The sequence below is a fragment of the Sus scrofa genome, chromosome 12 (genome assembly GCF_054392235.1).
Source record: "Sus scrofa isolate SSC_HxYL_T2T_F1_AM1 chromosome 12, Sscrofa_HxYL_maternal_Yorkshire_Landrace_v2.0, whole genome shotgun sequence".
NCBI classification, from domain to species: Eukaryota; Metazoa; Chordata; class Mammalia; order Artiodactyla; family Suidae; genus Sus; species Sus scrofa.
Window position 1 is genome coordinate 15,300,577 of NC_139394.1, and position 23,621 is coordinate 15,324,197.

The 23,621-nt window shown below is 44.4% G+C and overlaps 1 protein-coding gene across 4 annotated transcripts in view; it reads right to left on the reverse strand.

Annotated features, from left to right (window-relative positions):
- MAP3K3 (mitogen-activated protein kinase kinase kinase 3) overlaps positions 1-23,621 on the reverse strand; it is a 69,662-nt gene that overhangs the window by 9,640 nt on the left and 36,401 nt on the right. For all 4 annotated transcript variants that reach the window (XM_084984026.1, XM_003482965.5, XM_084984027.1 and 1 more), the window contains 3 exons: positions 16,457-16,577; positions 5,462-5,595; positions 1,076-1,149 (listed from right to left, as the gene is read on the reverse strand). In XM_084984026.1, the coding sequence (XP_084840152.1) occupies positions 1,076-1,149; positions 5,462-5,595; positions 16,457-16,577 (329 nt within the window). The remainder of the gene's footprint in view (positions 1-1,075; positions 1,150-5,461; positions 5,596-16,456; positions 16,578-23,621) is intronic.

Below are 23,621 nucleotides of genomic sequence, written 5' to 3' on the forward strand. Positions count from 1 at the left end.
GAGACACAGTACAGATCTGGCCATGGTTACAACCTGAGTACCCACATGAGCAATTAATCAGTTACCCAAAGAAAAGAAAAGAGCCCAGACTGGCCCATAGGCTCTATCATAGCCCTAAGCCTGGCCAGACATGGTCAAATGTGCTCCTGGACATAACAAGGTCAAGGAGAGAGACTGGCTGGACCACTGCCAAAGCCACCTCCAAACACCCCTACTGAGGGGCAAAGCAGCTCTGCCGAACTATGTGGTTTGTAAAGGACAGCACTTGTTTCCTCTCAAAGCATAAGAACAAGATTATACACCAAGCAGGCAGTGTGATAAGCTAGGCAGTCTGGATATTTTGTTTTCTGGTTTTTATATCCCAGTTTCTTATTCTACCAGAAACACTTGGAGAAAGAAAAAAAAAAAAAAAAAAAAGAAAGTAAATCCGCAGGTAATAATTCAATTTTGTCCCCAAAACACTGAAAGTCCATTGCTTCTCAGTCCAGATCTCAGCAATAAGGTCAAGGGTATAAGAGCAGCATGTATGATGTGGGAAGCCAAAATATATAAAGCGCTTGGAACAAAAAAGCAAGCATTTAATAGAGCATATGAGCTGCTATTCTGACCTGCTATTACGTTCATCTAATTATACAAACATAACCTTCTCCTGGTGTTTGGACAGTTAAGGAAAGGGTGAAGAATCCCAGCAAAAGGTTTCGTTCCCAGAAGCATGACATTTTATTCATTCATTCATTCTTTCATTCTTAAGGCAGAGGAAACCAACCTCTAGGGTAACCTGCCTTGGTCCCTTCTTAATCCAAGTACTGCCTTTTTCTTTGGCCATGCATGCAGCATGTGGAAGTTCCTGGATGAGGGATCGAACCTGTGCCACAGCAGTAACCAGAGCCAAAGCAGTGGCAATGGCAGATCCCTAACCCACTGAGCCACCAGGGAACTCCAAGCATGACATTTTAACCATGGGCCTGCAGACCAGTGTCTATTCAGAGACACACACTGGCTAACTCTATTTCCTCAACTCGCCAGTTCAAAAAATGCCTACGCACTAACCCTAGAACCAGCCACAGTTCCATACCTGTCTGCCGACCTGTCCAAGGATTGGCAGCTTCCCGACAAGGAATTTTCAGCACTGCTCAGGGGATCCAGCATCTGCAAGGCAAGTCATACAATAATACCCCAGCCCCAATCCCCAGCCAAGGCCAGCAAATGTCCTTTTTTTCCAAAATATGAAAGTACCCTTTCTCTGCCTGGGCAGTGGGAAGAATGGTTAGGAAAGTACCATTCTCCCCCACAGTTTGAGAGGCAAGTTTCCGAGAGGGAGAAAAATGCCTGGCTGGCATCCCAAGGAGCTCTGCCAGGAGAGCAAAGCAGAGATGCTTCTTCTCTTGTTGGCATTTTCTTGGCTTGTGAATGCTGGAACCTGGTGCTGGAGACGGTACTACCCTGAGGAGGTTTCCAGTGCATTTGGGTGGGACCATAATGCTTCTGTTTATACTCCATAATTTATAATTTACAAAGACAAGTATTGCCCTCAATTTACAGATAAGCCAATGCAGGTCCAAAAAGGTTAGGAGAACTGTCCGAAATCATGAAACCCGTTAGTGCACAGCTGATACAGAACAAAAATTTCCCAGTCCTTGGTTCCCATGCAGAGTCAATGGATATCCACATAAATTAGTTTTCTGGCCCCTGGTCAAACACAGTACAAAAAGCCTCCAGATTAGCTTTTTCTCCAACTACTCTCCCCTTCATTCTGCCCACGAGAGGTATTCACTATCAGAGCATTCATTACCTGAGATCCAAAGTTAAACATGTACATAGGGAAGCAAAATATCAGAACTATGAAAATTCATGAACAACTTTCATAGAATTGGTTTCCAACTCAAAATTTCTCTTCCTCTTTAATGCTGGAGTCCATCTCACCCACAATTTCACTCACATATTGTCATATATGATTTAAAAAAAAACAAAACTGCCAACCAAGGCAAATTAATTGTAAAGTAAAATCACTAAAGTCTTATTAAGGATATAGGATTTCCTCAAGTGGATAAAACCAACATGGAAAAAGAATTGCTCCCAATCCATAAAGTGCACATGTGGCAAAGTTAGACCAGGTAACAGAAGAAGAGAGAATGCACAAGTATAACAACAACATGACAGGTGTGATGAAGGAGGAAGAACACCAAAGATTCAAGAGAGAGGCCTTTGGAAAACACAACGAACCCCGTGAGGAGTGTTTTTAGGAAGGATCCTTCTTGTAAAAAAAGACCTTCTTTGGGGTTCCCGCTGTGGTGCAATGGAATTAGTGGTGTCTCTGAGGCAGGTTCTATCCCCAGCCCAGTACAGTGGGTTAGAGGATCCGGCATTGCTGCAGTTGCAGCATAGGTTACAGCTGAGGCTCAGACCTGATCCCTGGCCCAGGAGCTTCATGCTGAAGGGCAGCTGAAAAAAGCGGGAGAGGGGGCAGAAAGACCCTCTTTATGACAATGCTGCAGAAGTCAAAGGGGAAGTGAAGAAAATTATACTGTGCTAGCAAAATTTTTGTTAGAACAATTAAGCCAAAAAAATGAATGTGGGAGTTCTCATCATGGCACAGTGGTTAACGAATCCGACTAGGAACCATGAGGTTGCAGGTTCGATCCCTGGCCTTGCTCCATGGGTTAAGGATCCGGCGTTGCTGTGAGCTGTGGTGTAGGTCGCAGACGCGGCTCAGATCCCATGTTGCTGTGGCTCTGGTATAGGCCGGTGGCTACAGGTCCGATTGGACCCCTAGCTTGGGAACCTCCATATGCCGCGAGAGCAGTCCTAGAAAAGACAAAAAAAAAAAAAAAAAAAAAGCTGACTCATGCTTTACTGTATTTTTTTGGCTGTGTTCCCAGGCCAGGGATTGAACCTGCACCATAGCAGCAACCTAAGCCACTGCAGTCTCAATGCCAGAATCCCTACTTGCTGTGCCACAAGGAAACTCCACTTTGTTCATTTTAAAAATTAGTATACAGATGCAACTATTACCCAAATCTGATTAAAGAAAAAAAATAAACTTATCTTAGTTTTGCTTTTCAATAACGTCTTAGTTGGATATTCTTTCACTACCTATTATGTTGTTTCGGTCTCTATTAAGTGGATTCATCTTGAAGGGCCCATTACCAGCAGCAATTCTCTTTAGCTAAACAGGCAGGCACTGGGAAAGGACCCAGCTGCCATCCCCCATGGCCTTTTATTAAAAGTCCGTCCTCACCAGAAGTCTAACACTCCCATGCCTTCTAGGCCCAGGCAGGTAAAGCTAAAAAGTAAAAGGGCCAGGATGTAGGGCCATGGGGAGGGACAGAAAGCAAAGGCAATCAAACTCATTAGCAATCTCTGAAGTTTTACACCCAAGTCACCCCTAGTACAGCTGATGTCCAGAAGTGCTCTGGTTAGAGAAAATGGAAAGCATGGTAAGATACTCCAGAAGAGAATCTGCAGCTAAAAGCACTCCAGGTCAATGTTTGAAACATACATTTATCTGTAAGGCAGGGCTATAGAGGAGACAAGCAGCAGTGCAAAAATGCTTCTTGCAGCCTATATAGTTTGAACAACACTGTGCAGAGATTAGCAACTGAGGGGAAAGAAAAGCTGTAAGATTCAATTTTAGGAAAAAGAAAAGCTACAAGAATCAATGTTTTTGGTTAAAATCCCCCATGTGAGGGTGCCCTTCTATTGGATGCTTTTACTCTTAAGAAATTTTCCCCTTTAAGATCAAATCCCAAAAGTGTATAAGACAGAACTTTTTCATTTTTTTTGTTTATTTTCATTTTTTGTCTTTTTGCCGTTTCTTGGGCTGCTGGAGGTTCCCAGGCTAGGGGTCTAATCGGAGCTGCAGCCACCAACCTACATTAGAGCCACAGCAACTTGGGATCCGAGCCACATCTGCGACCCACACCACAACTCACGGCAACACCAGATCCTTAACCCACTGAGCAAGGGCAGGGATCGAACGCACAACCTCATGGTTCTTAGTCGGATTCGTTAACCACTGCGCCACGACGGGAACTGCAGAACTTTTTCTTTTCAATCAAAGCAAGCTCACTGAAAAAAACTCTAGAATGAAGCCAGAAATCTCAACCTTGCTGAGTTCACTAAGCCAAAGTGCTATTTTCATCAAGTGAGCCACAAGTTAAAAAAAGCTAGCCATTAACATGGGTAAGCCATCAAGGTGGACACACCCTAAGATGACCCCCACCCTAATGAGTCATGGCCTTGTATAATCCCCTCCCCTTGAGTGTAGGCAGAACTTGTAATTTGCTTCTAGTTAATAAGGCAAAGAGGATGGGCTATTCATTCCCATGATTATGTTACATTATCTGAGACTCCATCATTACAGACTGGAGTGGAGATTCCTCTATCGACCTTGCAGAAGCTGCCATGTTGTGAGAGAGCCACATGGCAAGGAACTGCAGAGTGGCCCCTGGCTGATAGCCAGAAAGAAAAACAGGGAACACAGTGCCACAACCACAAGAAATGGAGTTCTGCCAACAACAATGTGACTTTGGAGAGGAACCCCAACCTGCAGAAGGAAAGGCAGCCTGGCTGACACCTGATTGTAGCCTTGTGTAACCCTGAGTAGAGGACCCAGCTAAGTCATGCCTGGATTCTGGACCCAAGAAAATTGTAAAGTAATAAATGTCTGCTGTTTTAAGCTGTTAAGTTTGCGGTTATTTCACAGAGCAATAGATAGTACAGCTGTCTACTATCATAAAAGTTCACCCAAAGTAACCAGTCCTACTTTCGATTGGTATATTCCCTACCTTTCATCAAGAAATAGCAAAACTAAAATCTGGTTGTTGAAAAACAAGATCTGCCAGTTTAGCACTGGTCAAATGCTAAAACTCTGCTGAGCAGTTCCTGTTGTGGCTCAGCAGGTTAAGAACCCAAGTAGTATCCATGAGGATGCAGGTTCGATCCCTGGCCTCACTCAGTAGGTCAAGCATCTGGCGTTGCTGTGAGATGCTGTGTAGGTTGCAGAAGGCGGCTGAGATCTGGTGTTGCTGTGGCTGTGGTATAGGCCAGTAGCTGCAGTTCCAATTCAACCCCTAGGCCAGGAATTTCCATATGCTGCAGGTACAGCTCTGAAAAAACAAACAAAAACCACCCAAAACTCTGCTGAAATGGTTGTAAAGAAGTACAGAAACAGCACAGGGGTGATCTGTAGGGAAACCAGTGAGAGGACCACAGAGGAGGAAAAAGGTCAAATGCATATCCAACACCAAGGAGGCTAGGTAGGATAGCTTAAATCCTGTCTTTGGAAGGAGTTGCTATCTGGCCCCTAAAAAGGAATAATCCATATTTGGAAGGTCTGGTTTACAAAAGATCTAGATGGGACTCGAGTTCCTCACCTCCACACCATGCCCACTGAGAACCCCCTCATTATAACCTTGGTCTGTGCACCCCAAGACACACCCCAGTCCCGTACTATACTCACGCACTGCTCGCTGGTCTCTGGGATGAACTCCCCCTCACTGTTGATGCTGGTGTAGGACCCCTGCCTGGCAATGCGCTGCTGCCGCTCAGGCACGTAACCTGGGGGAGGCGAGCTTCGGCCAGGGTTCTGGGAGCCTAAAATATAGAAACAAAACCTTTGACTGCAGAGCTCAGGACCTGCAGCCTGACAGGAGCAGAAATGGAATCAGCTCAGACCAAGTGTCTGCTGCAGAAGCTGGGAGAAAGCTGGTTTGGCTCCTTGAACATCCTGGAGAGGGCAGGCCTAACAAGTGTTGAGGCTAGAGGAATCTTCCTGAGCCAGGTGGCTCCTCTTCCTAATCCAAGGACCCCAAGAAGGAAGAAAAAAATACTTAAAAGTCAAAGAATGGTGGGTAGAGTTGCTCTTTTAAAGAGAGCCCCGCCCCCATGCCTGCGGTATGATCCCCAGGCCAGGGATCAAATACATGCCACAGCAGTGACAATGCCAGATCCTTTCCTTTGACCACTAGGCCACCAGGAAACTCCCAAAAGAGTTTAAATTATTATTTTCAATATCCTTCAAAAAACTGACTCCTTCATTCTCCTACATGAAGTTAGTTACTCAGAATATATGGTTCATTTGGTTTTGTAGTGAAGATGTTTTGATGAATCTGCCACCAAGAGCACTTCCAGTTTCTTGTGGAGGCATCAATGTAGACTCTCTCCTAGAACCACCAACGCGATAGGTGTCTTGGGTGGGAAGGCTAACCTGAGGCTCTTGGTAGCCTGGCTTCCTGACTTGACTCCAGAGCAGAGGCCAGAAATAAAACTGCTCTGTAGGCAAGCATAGAGAATCAGGCTATATTTCCAGTCTCAATACCTCACTCACAGGGTGGAGGTTGCCAATTCCAAGAAAAAGAGGTACCTTTCCTTTCTTTCAACCATGCCTTTCAAATGATCTCAAACAGCCCATGGAGGAAAGAGTCTGTCCAAGTTTTATTTTCCTTTTTTTTTTTTTGAGAGTTTATTCCTTTTATTTTTAGTTTTTGATTCATTATAGCTGATTTGCAATATTCTGTCAATTTCTATTATACAGCAAAGTGACTCAGTCACACATATATATATAAATTCTTTTTCTCTTATTATCTTCCGACTTGTTCTGTCACAAGTGGTCGTATATAGTTGCCTGTGCTGTACATCAGTATTTGTCCGAGTTTTCTATCCCTGGCAGAAACTGACACCACTCAGGATGTAAATTTAGGGATACTGTGCCATGAACTATCAAGAGTAATAAAATCAGCCATGGCAATTTTTTTTTCTTTTCTACACTCTGTTACCTTGCCTTTCATCCTCGCAAAGCCCCTGCGGTGGAGGCGCATTATTATCATCCACAGTGAGCAGAAGGGAAGCCAAAGCCCAAAGTCATAGAGGGACTTAATGGTGGTGCTGCATAGAGAAAACAGGCTTTGTGACACCCAGTACAAATACCACAATTTATTTACAAAAAGGGCAGGCATGCTATTCAACACAGAGGTGGAAAGCAAAACTTGGCCCTAAACTGGCCAAGCCATGCATTCCACAAAAGCAATCTAAACAGACGAGGGGGGAATCCCACTCATGGGGAGATGTGACAGCCTTTCTGCAAGGAGCAGGAGGGAGGCTAAACTGGGGATTTCTACTTTATTTTTATTTTATTGAAGTAGAGTTGATTTACAGTGTTGTTTGATTTCTACTGTACAGCAAAGTGAGTCAGTTATACGTACATATACATATATATATATATATACACACAAACTATTTCATATTTAATATGGTGATTTCTTGACAGCACAAGGGAAACATAGGGCCATGCTTCATGCAGCTCAAATTCAGAGTTGTGAGTTGGAGCTCAGGGGTGCAAGATGCCATCTGATAGACAATGACAAGATGGAGGTAAGGGGAAATCTAGAACAAGAATAAGAAAGCTACTCCATTTTTCTGAGGAACAAACACATATCAAAGATCCATGCAGCTGGCCATTTCCACTGCAAACATGAAAAAAAAAAAAAAAAAAGATGGTTTTCCTAATCCCTACCATGTTTCAAAGCACAGAGCACTACTTAACACCTGGCTTACAAATATTAGCCTATTGCCTGCTTCCCACTTCTGGCTTTGGATAACATTCTAGTAGCCCAAAAGTTCTATGGAAATCCAATCTCTATGCTGACAACATTTGTCACCAGCAGAAGTAACCTAATGAGGTGAGCAAGGAAAAGTGAGAAAAGTCTAAGCTTGAAAATTAGATGAGGGAGTTCCCATCGTGGCGCAGTGGTTAACAAATCCGACTAGGAACCATGAGGTTGCGGGTTGGGTCCCTGCCCTTGCTCAGTGGGTTAAGGACCGGCGTTGCCATGAGCTGTAGTGAAGGTTGCAAACACGGCTTGGATCCTGCGTTGCTGTGGCTCTGGCATAGGCCGGTGGCTACAGCTCCAATTAGACCCCTAGCCTGGGAATCTCCATATGCCGTGGGAGCAGCCTTAGAAAAGGCAAAAAAAAAAACAAAAAAAAAAAAAAGAAAAAGAAAAAAGAAAATTAGATGAACAAAGGTTCAAATCAGGCTCTGTCTCATAAGCTAAACGAATTAAACTCTCAGTTCACTTGCAAAAATGGGGAGAACTATCTACCTTATAAACCTCAGTAGAATTCCACTTGTTTCCTTTATTCTATGTGGCAGATAAAACAGGTTAGACTCAAGATCCATTCTATCCTTGCAGTGTTCCTTCCTGTACTTCAGAAGTTAATCGGCTAAAAGTTATTATTTCTTTTTTCTTTTCTTTCTTTTTCTAATCTTTTTAGGGCTGCACCCAAGGCATATGGAAGTCCCCAGGCTAGGGGTCAAATCGGAGCTGTAGCCACCAGCCTATACCACAACCACAGCAACTCGGGATCTGAGCCAGGTTTGCAACCTACCCGCAGCTCAAGGCAACACTGGATCTTTAAGGCACTGAGCAAATTCAGGGATCGAACCTATGTCCTCACAGATACTAGTTGGGTTCATTACCGCTAAGCCACAATGAGAACTCCTAAAAGCTATTATTCCTAAGACCTCTTTTAGGTTCAGCCAGTCAGATGCACTTGGGTGAGATTTAGATGGCTTCCTGCTGTTTCTGGGCACAGTCCCAGAAGCCCTGGCTTTTCTGCTGCAGCACCAGGTGTGCTGCACCACACTTGGTTTCTGTTGACCTGATGTCAAGACATAGGTGCAGGCATCCCTGTGTAAGTGGTGTGTAGATGAACGGAGAAATTCTGTGCTTCTGGATCTGGCAGCCACCTGATTACAGAAGGAGGAGGAGCTCTGTATCATGTCTGTCTTTATTTATTTATTTTTGTCTTTTTGCCTTTTCTAGGGCCGCTTCCGAGGCATATGGAGATTCCCAGGCTAGAGGTCGAATCAGAGCTGTAGCCACCGGCCCATGCCAGAGCCACAGCAATGCAGGATCCGAGCCGTGTCTGCAGCCTTCACTACAGCTCATGGCAACGCCGGGTCCTTAACCCACTGAGCAAGGGCAGGGACCGAACCTGCAACCTCATGGTTCCTAGTCGAGTTCGTTAACCACTGCACCACAACGGGAACTCCTGTATTATGTCTTTAGACTTAGAGTCTGTTTCTCACTCTCTGCGATTTTCAGAATGTGCACTAAATGCCTTCTTCCTCAAACCAGTTAGCATGGATTCTATTCTGTGCAACTGGATACTGACCAATACATTCTGGAATGAAAGGTATTACATTATTTGACCTAGAACAAATAAAAAAATGTCTCTTGTGAAAAACTGATCACAGAGAAAGAAAAATTCTGACTGATGAAATCTCAGACATTGGTCCAAACTATCCCCGGACTGGCTGAATTACTCTCAATCTGACACCCTTACTCAGAGTGTCTAGGGTGAGACGTCCCTAGGATAAAACAACCATGGCCCCATGACATCCATTCCCTCTTCACCAGCTGCCACTGAACTCTCCCCTGGTTTTGCAGGTGGGATGGGACTAGCCCACATGAGACCAGCATTACAGACCCAGGAGGGGCTGAGGGAAAATAGCAAAGGTTTTCTGAGCTTTTATTTCCAGCCAGAGACTTTCACTTTTTCCAATACACATTGCTGCCTGCAGAGAGCCAGCCTTCTTATCTGATGGGCAATGGGCCAGGGGCTATTGTGCACAGGCCCACAGCTTGGGGCAGGAAAGGGAAGTCTCCCCAAACCAATGGCTATCAGAGGAAGCGAATGGAAAAACCAGGAGTTGGCAGAACTACTCAGAGCATTTTCAGTTTTGTTTTTATCTTCATTTCAGAATTAGGGGCCAATGAGACACACAACAGTAGCTGAGAACAAGTGAGACAGGGACCTGAACAGAACAGGATACTGAACTATGAGACTCACTGATGCTCACGTGTTTACCAGCAGGGACGGCAGTGAGTCAGAGTGTCTCACAAACAGTGCTATCCAAGACACAGCTCATCCTGGGTCTTGGAAGGCAGGCAAGAGAGATGGCAAGTCTCTGGGCTACCCTTCCCTGGCCTTCCAGCCTGATCTTGTTCTAATTTCATCAGGCCAAAGGGCCCCTTCTTAGCACCAGCTAAAGTGAAAGAGTAGAGTAGTAATCCCATGTTCAGAGTGGCCCACAGCTTCCCATGAAGGCTCTCTATGCAGGGGTTTAAGGGGCCAGCTGTCTGAATTCCTCCTAGGGCCTGCTAGCTCACTGCTAGCCTCCTTAATCCAGAGGAGCAGAGTTGGAGCAAAACTCTCACCCTCAGATATGGCTGACTCTTTTGCTCTGTTCTCTGACTCAATGCTGAAAGACAGACTCTCAGTCAGTCTAGCCCTCCTCACAGGAGACTCCTGTCAGGAAGCTGATGCAGTCAGGAAGCTGCCTCCACAGGGAGTTCTAGGGCTTTGGGTCAGTGTTAATGTGCAGGTCATTGCAAGTACAAAGAGATAGCTTTTTTTGGCTACCAACTTTTTGCTCTAAACTCTGCTCTCTCTTCGGGGGCAGATGAAATGAGGGGAGGAATCATATCTTTTTTTCTTCTTCAATGGAAAATCTTAACTGATATTTCCCAGTGTGCTCACACTGGACCTGGCTGTGCAGAACAGAACTTCTCAATATTTTTATCCTTAAGACTCTAAGAACATCCTGTGTTTCAACGTTCAAAACTCCCATTTTATTTTGAAGTTGCTACCACCACTGAACATTTCTGGTCTCATCTAATATCACAAAAGAATTTTTAGCAAAGAGAGAAAAAAAAAAAAAAAACTCACTCATGGAAATGAAGGAAGCTGACCATTTTGTTTCTGTATATGTGGTCACTACCTCTGCAGTTTTGGTTTCCAGTCTTAAAAATCTGCACCAGGACTGGAGGTCTGCACTGTGTACAGATAACTCATTATTGCCCAGGTATCGCTGTAAGTCACCTCAGCCTTTTTTCCCCCTTTACCCGAGTTTTTCTTCCTCTCTTCTCAGAGGAAACGGGCTCCCCTCCTCCCTGTCAAGGCAGTATAAGCCCTCTGCTTGGACTCCCCAGTTTGTCCCCAGCTCCTGCTCCCCTACGGTCTCCTCTTCACCATTTTCCAACTCCTTTTCAACTGTCTTTGTGCCTCCCTTCAGATACATGCTCAGATCTCTAGCCTAAAAATATCCTGACCTTATTTCTGCCACTCTCTTACGCTGCTTAGCCCACCTCTTTTTTTTTTTTTTTTTTTTTTTTTTTCCCCTTTCATGGCCAAACTCCTTGAAAGAAGTGATTGCCTCTACTCATCAGCTACCCTTCCTTAGGGGCTGCAATCTGGCTTGCTCCACTGTGGGATGCAGTGGCAGGACGAGGAGCAAGATGGAGTAAGAACAGAGGTACTAGACCAAATGGGAATCAGAGGCAGCAGGGAGCAGTCCTTCAGTTGAGGCTTGGCTACATGGCTTAAGGGTGCCACCCAACATATGATGGAAGAAATGGTGCCTGAGCTTGGTTGGCTTCAAAGGTGGATAGAATTTTTTTAGGCAAAGACCCATGAAAGGGTACCTTCACACAGGGAAATTCTATTTGCCTTATCTGGATTTGGGTTAACACATTACCTAGTAGGTTTTATTTCTTTCTTTCTTTCTTTCTTTCTTTCTTTTTTTTTTAGCAGACTAACTGGCTTTAAAAAAACTGGAATTCAAGGTATGCATATTATGATGGAAAAAACAAAAGGTAAACATGATGGCTGGTTTCAAATATTTGAAAAACTGTCATATGAAAGATGTTATCTGTGTTACCTATGTTGCTCAAGAGAGCAGCACTAGAGAGAAGGCAGAATTTCAATTCAAAATAAGGATGGAGTTCCCATCGTGGCACAATGGTTACCGAATCCAATTAGGAACCATGAAGTTGCAGGTTCCGTCCCTGGCCTTGCTCAGTGGGTTAAGGATCCGGCGTTGCCATGAGCTGTGGTGTAGGTTGCAGATGTGGCTCGGATCCTGCATTGCTGTGGCTCTGGTGTAGGCCGGCAGCTACAGCTCCGATTAGACCCCTAGCCTGGGAACCTCCATATGCCATGGGAGCGGCCCTAGAAAAATGCAAAAAGACAAAAAAATAAATAAATAAATAAGGATGAACCTCAAATAAATAGAGCTAAGATTGGGTTGGGCTACCTTGAATTTCCTCATTATTGAAAATGTTGCACTGGAAACTGAATGACCTACAGGCTCACCTTTCTCTACTGACCACTGTCTAGGTTCCTAAGGCTCAGTCCGAGGCCTTCTCACTCTGCAGTCTGCTTATAAACTCTCATCTAGGCCCATGGCTTCAACTTGACAACTTCCAATCTCTTCCTCTACTTCTAGTTTTCTCCCCGCTATGCTGGAAATCTATATATTTAGCTACCCATTTGCCATTTCCTTTTGACTGTCTCAAAGAATCTCCAATTCAACCTCAAACTTTAACTCTGCCCTTTTCAGGGCCCAAAGCCAGGCTCTCTTTTAGCGTCCCTGTCTTGGTGAAAGGCAGTGCCATAAGCCAGTAACATGTCCTTGTCTCTCAACACCTGAAAATTCAAATACAATAAGGTTCTTAAACCTTTGATCTTAGAGCCCTTTTTCACTTCTAAATTTGAAGACATCGTGGAGTTCCCGTCGTGGCGCAGTGGTTAACGAATCCGACTAGGAACCATGAGGTTGCGGGTTCGGTCCCTGCCCTTGCTCAGTGGGTTAACGATCCGGCGTTGCCGTGAGCTGTGGTGTAGGTTGCAGACGTGGCTCGGATCCCGCGTTGCTGTGGCTCTAGCGTAGGCCAGTGGCTACAGCTCCGATTCAACCCCTAGCCTGGGAAACTCCATATGCTGTGGGAACGGCCCAAGAAATAGCAACAACAACAACAAAAAAAGACAAAAGACAAAAAAAAAAAAAAATTGAAGACATCGAAAAGCTTTTGTTTATGGGGGTTATATTAATTGACATTCACTGTATTAGAAATTAAGGGTCAAAAATTTTAAAACACAATACACAAGCACACATTCCATTAGCCACAGGGCAATGATATTACCTTAGGCAGGTAACCTCTGGAAAATTCCACTGTATACTTGTGAGAAAATGAGTAAAAAGCCAAATCATGTCTCATTATTATTATTTGACCTTGCAGACCCCCTAAAAGTATCTCAGGGACCCTCCAAGTTCCCAGACCACACCACCTCCACAATGCCATGTTCTACCGGTTTTACCTGTTGCATGTCTCATATCCATCTGATCCTTCCTCTCTCCACCACTGTCACTACTAGCCTAGTCCAAGCTTTTGTCTTCTTTCATCTGGATCACCGCATTAGCTAATATGGTTCCCTTGGATCCATGCCTGCACGCCCCCCTCCAATCTGCTCTCCACACTCCATACTATATACCAGAGCAATCTTTTCAAAATACAAATCTAAATATGTCATGCCACCCAGTCCTCTTCACTCAAAAACCCTGAAGTGGAATTTCACTGCTTTCAACATAAAGATCAAACCTTTCATCATGGTCCACAAAGCTCTGCCTCCTTCCTCAGCCTCCTTCCCCCTTTCTCAGCTCTCCAGGCTTCAACACTTCCTTCTGTTTCTTAAGGCATCACGGTCCCTCTTGCCATTGGGCCTCCTTATGCATTGCTCTCCTGCCTGGAACTCTCCTCCCTGCATCCCCTTTGAGTTACTGCTACTATGCCCTGGCCCCGAAATCAGGTCAAATCCTTCTGTTACACCTGCTCACAGCACCACACACCTTTTGGTCCCTGTCTATAATTATACATGAATCACATCATGACAAGTAAGGTCTGACTTGCCACAGGTGTACAAGAGCCACAGGGACAGGAGCTGTGTCTTTTTGTTTCCCATGATGCTGGCACACAGCAGGTACTTTGGTAATTATTTCTTGAATGAATAAATGAATGAATGAATAAAAGCACAGTTTGATAGGATGAGGGACATGATAATGAGATAATGGGATGAGCATTATAACACAGATGGGCACAAGGGGTCACCGTTCCCAGCGACTTCTCAAGAAGAAGAAGCTGATATGCAGTCAAGGCTCCTCAGTCAAGGCAGGCATCCTTCCTCAGCCTTCTCTACTTCTCCTTCAAACACATCAGCCAATCTGAAGGACAATGAAGATTCAGCAAACCACTGAAATGCCCTCTCTCCTTCATCCCTGTCTAGGGAAATCCTTCATAATCTCTAAAAATCCAGCTCACACAGCTCCTCCCCAGAATGCATTTCCCAGGTCATTCCAGTTAGAAATAATCCCTGCCATTTTACGGCTTTATAGGAAAGCTGACAGGTTATGCCTGCTTTTCTCAGCAAGTCCACCCCTCTAAACCACTTGGGTTTCTCAGAACCCAGTACCTTCTTCTGTGATCATGCCTGGTAGATGCTCTGCTCCATGCCTAGAGCATCTGTCTCTACAGTCAGTAAATCTTCCTTCACATGTTAGCTCTGATGTTCCCTCTCTTTCATGAAAGGTGTCCTCCAAAGTCCCGGGCAGAGTTGATTACCGCCTCCGCTGTGCTCCCACACCACCCTCGGCCTTTCATGGGTCTCCACCCAAAGGCTGGTGTACATGATGCTTGCTGAATGAAGGAACCCAGAACTGATGTGTGCTGGGAGGCTGTGCTGCCCATCTTCTAGATAAACAGGAACTCGTTTGTAGAAATCTTATTCCTCGGCACTCTCAGACAAGGAAATTCCACATGTGATCCCTACAGTGATGGTCCAGCACTTAGCCCCTGTCTCATACATAAGTCACAGGCACTTGCTTAGGAGCAAGAGGCCCAATCACTGCTCCAAATCAGTCCCCACTGCTTACTCCACAAATGAGCAATGCTGCCCCCTTCCAGTGTGTCACTCTCTACAAGGGCTCTGGAACAGAGGCCAAACTAGCAGAGATTCCCAGGCTTCAGGGCACCTGGATTCCAGGACCAGAGATGCTCTGGATAAGATCTCCCCGCTAGGGTACTGGCTCTCTCCTCAACCAGCTTACTGAAAACATAGCATCAATCATCCGCAATGTTAGAGAAATAAAAAACACATACACAGACCTTCGGCTTGGCATATTTACTACTAGTGCTTGCTAGGGGTCCAGAAATTACTCAGTGAGGCAAAGTCAGTGCCTCAGCAACACATTCCTTCTGCTGCTCCCTCAGGAGCAGACAAGCTCAGTGACAGACAAGCTCTTACTCAGACCTCCCCAAGCTCAGCTCAAGATTTCCAGAGGGCAGTTCAGGTTGATGCAATTCTACCTGTATGAATAGAACATGTATGGACAGCTGCAGAGGTCTGCACAACATTAGGGCAGCAACCTCAATGCAAACGGTGAAAAGGCCAGACTCCCCCCTTTTTTTCATTTCTTTTCTTTTTGTGCTTTTTAGGGCCACACCTGCAGCATATGGAAGGTCGCAGGGTAGGGGTCCAACTGGAGCTACAGCTGCTGCCTAAATCACGGCCACAGCCACGCTAGATCTGAGCCTCGTCTGCGACCTATACCATAGCTCACAGCAATGCCAGATCCTTAACCCACTGAGTGAGGCCAGGGATCAAACCCATATCCTCATGGAAACGGGTTTGCTACCGCTGAGCCATAACAGGAACTCCCAGATTTCCCTCTTGATACCAATGCCACAATTCAAGAAATAAACTTTCTCTTCAGACTGTGGAAGAGGAATCCAAAGCAACACTGCATTGCCTAGTATAATATACAGACCTGATTTAGAGTCTTTTCCTGTGGAGGCCTGGCAGCAGCTACAAAGTTTTCTTCCTAGTGAGACAACTATATACACCATTTTAACAGACGTCTGTCCTTCCCAGACAACTTAGCTCAACTCTCCAGGAGTTTCGTTGGTCTACATCTTCCTGGAAGCATAAGGACTCCTCAGGAATCACAACCAAGAGGTTTGATGTCAAAACTCAAACTTGGGGCCTGACTCCTAACTCCACAAGCCCCTAGTCCTTTGGGGAAAAAACTGTAAAAAAAATGAGAGTACACCACCTCTGGAGGCCTTCAAGTAGATGCACGAGGAGAACACTTTTTTAGGGCTATTGAAAAGGAATTTGGTTACGCCATCACATCATTATAGTGCAAGTTTCTGAAGGGTCAGGATTCATCCCAGTCATTTCTCTACTTTTTTCCTCCCAAAGAAAGACATGGAAGATTATTTTGAACAGAGTAGCAGTCAATAATGTTTGATGATTTTTTTTTTTTAAATTAATATATATTTTTTTTCTTTTTTGGCCGCTCCACAGCATATGGAGTTCCCTGCCCAGGGATCAGATCTGAGCTACAGCTGCGACCTATGTCACAGCCACAGCAATGCTGGATCCTTAATCCACTGTACCAGGCCAGGGATTGAACCTGTGTCCCAACGCTGCAGGGACACTGCTGATCTTGCTGCAACACAGAAGGAATTCCAATTAATTTATATTTTTAAATAACATGTAAAAAAACATGGGCAGATTAAATTAGATGAGAGGGAAAAGGGAGTGAAATACTCACTGACAGAGAGGTGCCTGCTTCTGGGCTCGGGAGGCTGGTAGATGGTATTTATATCTCCTGCCGACTGGGAAGCTTTGATTCGCACCTGCCTGGACACCGCTGAGTGAGGAGAGGAACTGGTCTGTAAGATAAGAGGGAAAAGGCTGAAAAGCTAAGCTCTTTAAGCAGGTGGGCTGAGAAAGGCCCCCTCGCCCCTCCCAGGACTCCCCATGCTCTCAGTCACCTTCATGCTTTCAATATAGGAGCTACCCAGCATTCCCTCAAATCTCACTGTTCAAGCCAACTTGATAAATTACTATTTGCTCAATGGAGTTTTACGGCTTCACTGATAGAGAGCACTGAGACCCAGTGTGCCAATTTAATAGGTGACAATCCAGACACAGAAGAATAACAGGGATTCCTATAATAATTTGCCACAGAAAAGAGAGTTGTAAATACCCCCTCATAAAATTCTCCAGAGAGCTTGGGAAGAATAGCAGGAAAAGTAGGAAATTATTTCAGCAGCAAGATCACCTGCCCTAAGGGGGGTCAGAGTGAAGAATGGTGGCAAGCTCTCTGCCCCCCAAAATTCTGGTTAATATTCATTTTTAAAATAACCTGATACACTGCTTCTTCTCCAACCACAGTCACTCCCTCAAAGTCAAGAAGATCTCAGTTGCTTCATATCACTGAGGTTTACATGTGAACCATCTCAGAATTGTGTTCATCTCAGAAAGGCTCTCACTGGCACCATTCTGCCAGGGGTCAAGGACTTCAGAACAGAGCCAGCAGCCTTGCCACATCTAACCCACTTTTGCACTGACCCAGCTGGGCCATGAGGTAAGCCCTAGAGACAAAACAAAGCAATGAGGGAGGGGCCCTTGCACTGAGAAAGAGTAAAACTGAAGTTTGAAGGTGAGCAAGTGATGTTAGGATGTGCTCACGAACAGAATATGATGAAGAGTGGGAGCTCAGAATTTATAAACAATTTGGGTCAAAGTTTCTACTTGTTTCTCTCTCTCTTACGTCCTGTAAGGGGAAAAAAAAAAAAAAAAAAAAGTCTGACCTAAACAACTATATCCTGTCCTCCAGGAAAAATGCTTCCCGCTCTCGGGGGTGAGTTCAGCTGCCAAGTAGCTCCTCCTCTCGCCACGCCAGCCTTTATCACATGCAGAGCTGTCTTGACAAACTATCTTGTTCAAAAGGGAAGTCAGAACCAAGGGGAAGTGAACGTTCTTGCAGAAGCCTCTGATGCCCAATAGCTCTCCGTCAAGGGTCAGAAAGGAAAAAACAGTCAAAGCCACAGGCTGGGGAAGCAGGCCAGTGAAGGGCAAGGAAAGACCACAGCCTTACCATCAGAAAGAGAAAAGCTACCTGCTGAGCACTCCAAGGACACCTGCTTGGACACAGGGTCTTACAGACTGGGAATTCAATACACCTTGGCAACATTAATATGAATCATACCAAAGAACATACATGCTAAAATCTCAATTTTCAAATCAAAAGCTGAGATCGGAAAGGAAATTCAAGAGCCAGAACAAGCACAGTTTCTAAAAGGAAAGGCTGACTATGGCAACAGGTTAGAAAACAGATGAAGGGAGTCAGTAAAGGTTTCAAAGCAGGGTTTCTCACATTCTGGTGTGCATACCATTCACCTGAGACCTTGTTAAAACCAAGATTCTGAGTCAGCAGATCTGGAGTGGGGCTGAGACTCTGCATTTTTTTTTGGTCTTTTTGCCATTTCTTGGGCCGCTCCTGCGGCATATGGAGGTTCCCAGGCTAGGGGTTGAATCGGAGCTGTAGCCACCGGCCTACGCCAGAGCCACAGCAACGCGAGATCCAAGCCGCGTCTGCAACCTACACCACAGCTCACAGCAACGCCGGATCGTTAACCCACTGAGCAAGGGCAGGGACCGAACCCGCAACCTCATGGTTCCTAGTCGGATTCGTTAACCACTGCACCACGACGGGAACTCCAGACTCTGCATTTCTAACGAGCTTTCAGGTGATGCTAACACTGCTGGTACACGAACCACACTTTGAGCAGTGAGGTCTGAGGAGGTGAGTCACACCTTGGTTCTCGGCCCTTGACACCCATCAGAATGGCCTGTGGGGTTCTTGACACCATGACCAACTACAACAGAGTCTCTGAGGGTTTTGTATTTTTTAAATAGGATTTGTATTTTTTAAATCTACCCCAAGTGTTTATAATATTCAGACAAGTTTGAAAACCCTGATTTAAGGAAATAAAAAGAGAAAAGCATGGTAAACAAAAATGAAGTTGATGCAAAGATTCAAGGAACCTTGAACAAGACCCAGAAGTGCGAAAGAGAGGAAGGAGGAAGGTGGGACCAAGAAAAAAAAGGGGGCCTGTAAAAGGAGAGCCAATAGGTAGAAAGTGAGTAGCTGGCACTACACTATCAAGATAGCAATAAAAGGCAGTGTTTGACTCTTCAATGAAAACCTCACTGAAGGACTCTGTGGCTGACACGAACAACATGAAAAATTACCAGAGAACCACAAGCATAAAGACTGTAGTCACGGAAAGCTAGGAGGTTAGCAGAAAAAGAGATTATAAAAGCCGACCCACAAATTATCTTGATAAAAGATTTAGTGGTATTAGAAAAAAAAAAATAGTCGATTCAACAAGGCAGAGGGAAAAAAAGGGCATGCGCGTGTGTGCGTGTGCGTGTGTGTGTGTGTGTTTGCTTTAGTTTGATTCATGGAAATATGAGTTAAGAAATGACAGCCTGGATTTCACCAGTCCTCTGCTTCAACGGTGGCAGCAAGAGACACTTGCATGGAAGATCATGATAGTTATAACAGCCATGGAAGCATCCTAGTTAGTTAACACATTTACCATTGTAACACCCATGAATTTATTAAAAACCTTACAAAATGTGCTTTGAAGCCATACAACGTGAATAAGGATGCTATGTCTATACCCCTTATTCAAATTCTTATTTCCTTTTTGTTCTTTGACAACCCCCAACATTTAAGGGGTTCATCCAAATTGAGATTAGGTGAATACATCTGTGTTTTTATTAAACCAGTGTTTCAATGCTTCACAGATTTTGCTTACACATACGTATGCTAAGACTGCCTTTTCTGACTAAAGAGTTCCAAGCTTTTTAGGCTATTCACATATAAAACTGACCCCAGGAGTTTCCACTATGGTGCAACAGGACTGGCAATGTCTCTGGAGCATCGGGACACAGGTTCGATCCCCAACCCAGAACAGTGGGTTAAGGATCGGCATTGCCACTGGTATGGCATAAGTCACAACTGTGGCTCAGATCTGATCCCTGGCCCAGGAACTCCATATACCACAGAGTGGCCTGAAATAAAACAAAAAACTGACCTCAACCCCTTAAAAATTTCGTCCTCTCTTGGACCTTTCTGAGCTCAGTTACCTTCTCAGCTGTAGGAAAGAGAATGACACATCTCACAAGTTTTCCTCACACTATACTTTCTGTTCTGCTTCTAATGAACTGTGCAAGAGCCTGAGTGAAGTTTTCCAAGGACTACAATAAATGTAAGATCCCCTTCCTGATGGTATCTGATACGTACTGGACAACAGTCAGAACATCTGGATTCTAGACGAACTCTGTCACAGTTTACTGTCTCGCCTAGGGCAAGTCAACTGTAAGCCTTAGTTTCCCCAGGTGTAGACTGGCAATAAAAGATGCCTAACTAGGACCCCTCAAAGTTGCAAAAAGCAAATGAGAGATGAAAAGACCTTAAACAAGTGTTATGATTTTTAAACATGTGCCAGACTGAAGCTATCTTGTCCAACAAGTTTTATTCTAATTTCTTGTACTTGCCCCATTATTCTAGGAAAACTGAATTACTGTTTAGATTATCCCCCCCCTTTTTTTTTTTGCTTTTTAGGGCTGCATGTGCAGCATATGGAAGTTAACAGGTTAGGGGTTGAATCTGAGCTACTGCTGCCAGCCTACACCACAGCCACAGCAACACAGGATCCAAGCCGCGTCTGCGACCTATACCACAGCTCACGGCAACGCCAGATCTCCAACCCACTGAGCAACAGGGATTGAACCTGCAACCTGATGGTCCCTAGTCAGATTCATTTCCACTGTGCCACAATGGTACCTCCGATGTTTTGAATTTAAATAGTGTCAAACTCACTGATGGGAAATTTGGGACATGGGCAAAACTTGATGAGTAGATTTTAAGTTTACTTTTGTCAGAGAGAATGTGAAAGAAACAAAACAAAATGCCATTGACAGTTTAAGGTGGTTGGGTATTTAGTTTTTATCATATGCAGATACAAGTGATAACAGAATGTTAAACTTGAGATTAAGTTATGAGGAGTTCCCATTATGGCACAGCGGAAACGAATCTGAGAAGGAACCATGAGGTTGTGGGTTCAATCCCTGACCTTGCTCAGTGGGTTAAGGATACAGAGTTGCCATGAGCTGTGATGTGGGTCACAGACATGGCTCGGATCTGGCATTTCTGTGGGTGTGGTGTAGGCCAGCAGCTATAACTCCGATTTGACCCCTAGCCTGGGAACCTCTATGTGCCATGGGTGCAGCCCTAAAAAGCAAAAAAAAAAAAAAAAAAAAAAAAAAAAGAGAGAGAGAGAGATTATGTTAAGACAGTGGAAGGTCTAGAAAGTTATAAGATCAAGAGCAGAAAGATAATCTCAGAGCTAGATGCACGCGTGTTCAAAAAATAAGTCTTTAATAGGAAATAGCTAAGAGATGATGGTCCAAGGCAGAGGCCTAAAACAGCAACAACTACTGAAGGAGATGAAGTATCTTAAAATGGCAGTAAAATCAAAGATAGAGAAAGGCTCTTGACACTTACAGAAGGTCCTGTGATTACCAAAATTCATGCGTTCTCAGGTAAGAACAATACTGAAGCCTAAGACATGGCCTCGGACAAGTGTGGTGGAAGGGGTAAGACTATCCACTTTGGTGAGGGATGAAGACAAGAAAGATTAGAATCATCATGGAAGGATCAATAAATAAGGAATCAGAGAGAAGAAAGAGATAGTAGCTTTAAAAACAGGAACATGGGAGCTCCCATCATGGCTCAGCGGGTTAAGAATCCAACATAGTGTTCCTGAGGATGCTGGTTCGATCCCTGGCCTCGCTCAGTGTGTGAAGGATGTGGCGTTGCAATAAAGCAGCAGTGCAGCTCACAGGTGTGGCATCCAGTGTTGCTGTGGCTGTGGTGTAGGAGCTACAGCTCCAATTTGACCCCTAGCCTGGGAACCTCCATATGCCACAGGTGCAGCCATAAAAAGAAAAAAAGAAAAACAAAAGCAAGAGTAAGAAATTCTCCTGTGGCAAAGCGCACTAAAGATCTGGTGTTGTCACTGCAGCATCTCAGGTTGCCACTGTGGCGTGGGTTTGATCTCTGGCCCAGGAACTTATACATGCAGTGGGTATGGCCAAATTAAATAAATATACAGGAATAAAAAGGGTAGTAAAGGTATAGGTGATTATCAAGAAGTGGATGATGGAGTTCCTGTTGAGGCGCAGGGTTAACGAATCCGACTAGGAACCATGAGGTTGCAGGTTCGATCCCTGGCCTTGCTCAGTGGGTTAAGGCTCTGGTGTTGCCGTGAGCTGTGGTGTAGGTCGCAGACGGGGCTTGTATCCCGAATTTACTGTGGCCCTGGTGTAGGCTGGTGGCTACAGCTCCAATTCGACCTCTAGCCTGGGAACCTCCATATGCCGTGGGAGTGGCCCAAGAAATGGCAAAAAAGACAAAAAAAAAAAAAAAAAAAAAAAAGTGTGACCTGTGGGCTAGCGCCAGGCTACAACCTGCAGTGTACAAGGTAAATATAGAAACGGAGAGGAATTCTTTAAACACTCTTATAGCAATTTGGCACAGTGTCTTATGTCTATTGAATCTAACAATAAAAATTATGGGCCTGTAATTTGTACATTTCTAGTTAACTTTTCCATTTCATTTTTCAGTTTTTCTGCTTTTAAAAAAGAATTGGTCCATGACAGACTGGAATCTAAAAGAACATAACTGGTATTTCATCACAAACAGAGAAACACTGTTCTAGAAGTAGGACTCCTGAGTACAAAGCAATCTGGGATTATGATACCTGTTATTAAGAAGCTGAAGTCTAGCTGAGGAAGTTCCCAAGGAATATTTCATCACCACTGACACTACTTTCAGTCTTAAATATAAATCTTTACAAATGCAAAAAGAGCAGTTTAAGTATTCCAACAGTAGCAAAAATGGTTAATTATGTATATTCATTCAAAGGATTTATGCATCCTTATAAATTATAATCATGAAGACTGTATATTAAGAGAAAAATATGCATGACAATGCCAAGTGAAAATTAAATTAGAAAATTGTATAAATTCCATGACAACACTTAAAGTGTGTATACATATGGCCAAAGAAGGGTGGATGAAAAAAATCAATGTGTTATGGTGCTGGGATTATGTAAGATGGTCCCCCTCCCTTTTTTTTTTTTTTTTTTTTGGTAACTTTACAATAAGTTATACTGATTTTATAATAATTTTTTAAAATACACATCCTTAGAAAGAGAGGCATCAATGCAGCATTTATCTTATGCAACATCTAATGCAATACCCTGAGTGTCAGGGCCCAGACAGTCATCTTTTTTTTCTTTTTTTTGGGGGGGGGGTCTTTTTGCCTTTTCTAAGGGCTGCTCCCGCGGCATATGGAGGTTCCCAGGCTAGGGGTCGAACTGGAGCTGTAGCTGCTGGCCTACACCAGAGCCACAGCAACACAGGATCCGAGCCGAGTCTGCCACCTACACCACAGCTCACGGCAACGCCGGAGCCTTAACCCACTGAACAAGGCCAGGGATCGAACCTGCAACCTCATAGTTCCTAGTCGGATTCGTTAACCACTGTGCCACAACGGGAACTCCACAGACGGTTATCTTTCAAAAAGCTCTGAATACTGCAGCAGTGTCTGCAGCTGAGTGCACCCCTTAATGGATGGGAGAGCAAATGTAAAGAAACTGCTGTCTATAGATTCTCATCAGGGGAGTGAAGGGATCATAATCAGGGGTGCTAGATCCCAATTAAACAATCACATCATTAAACTAAACCCCAATTCCAGCTTCTTCTGTAAGGAAGCATTTGCTGAATATGATCTCTGCTTGACTCTTGCTAACAATTCAAGAAGTATTCACTGTGTTCTTTTAAGAGGATGGGTG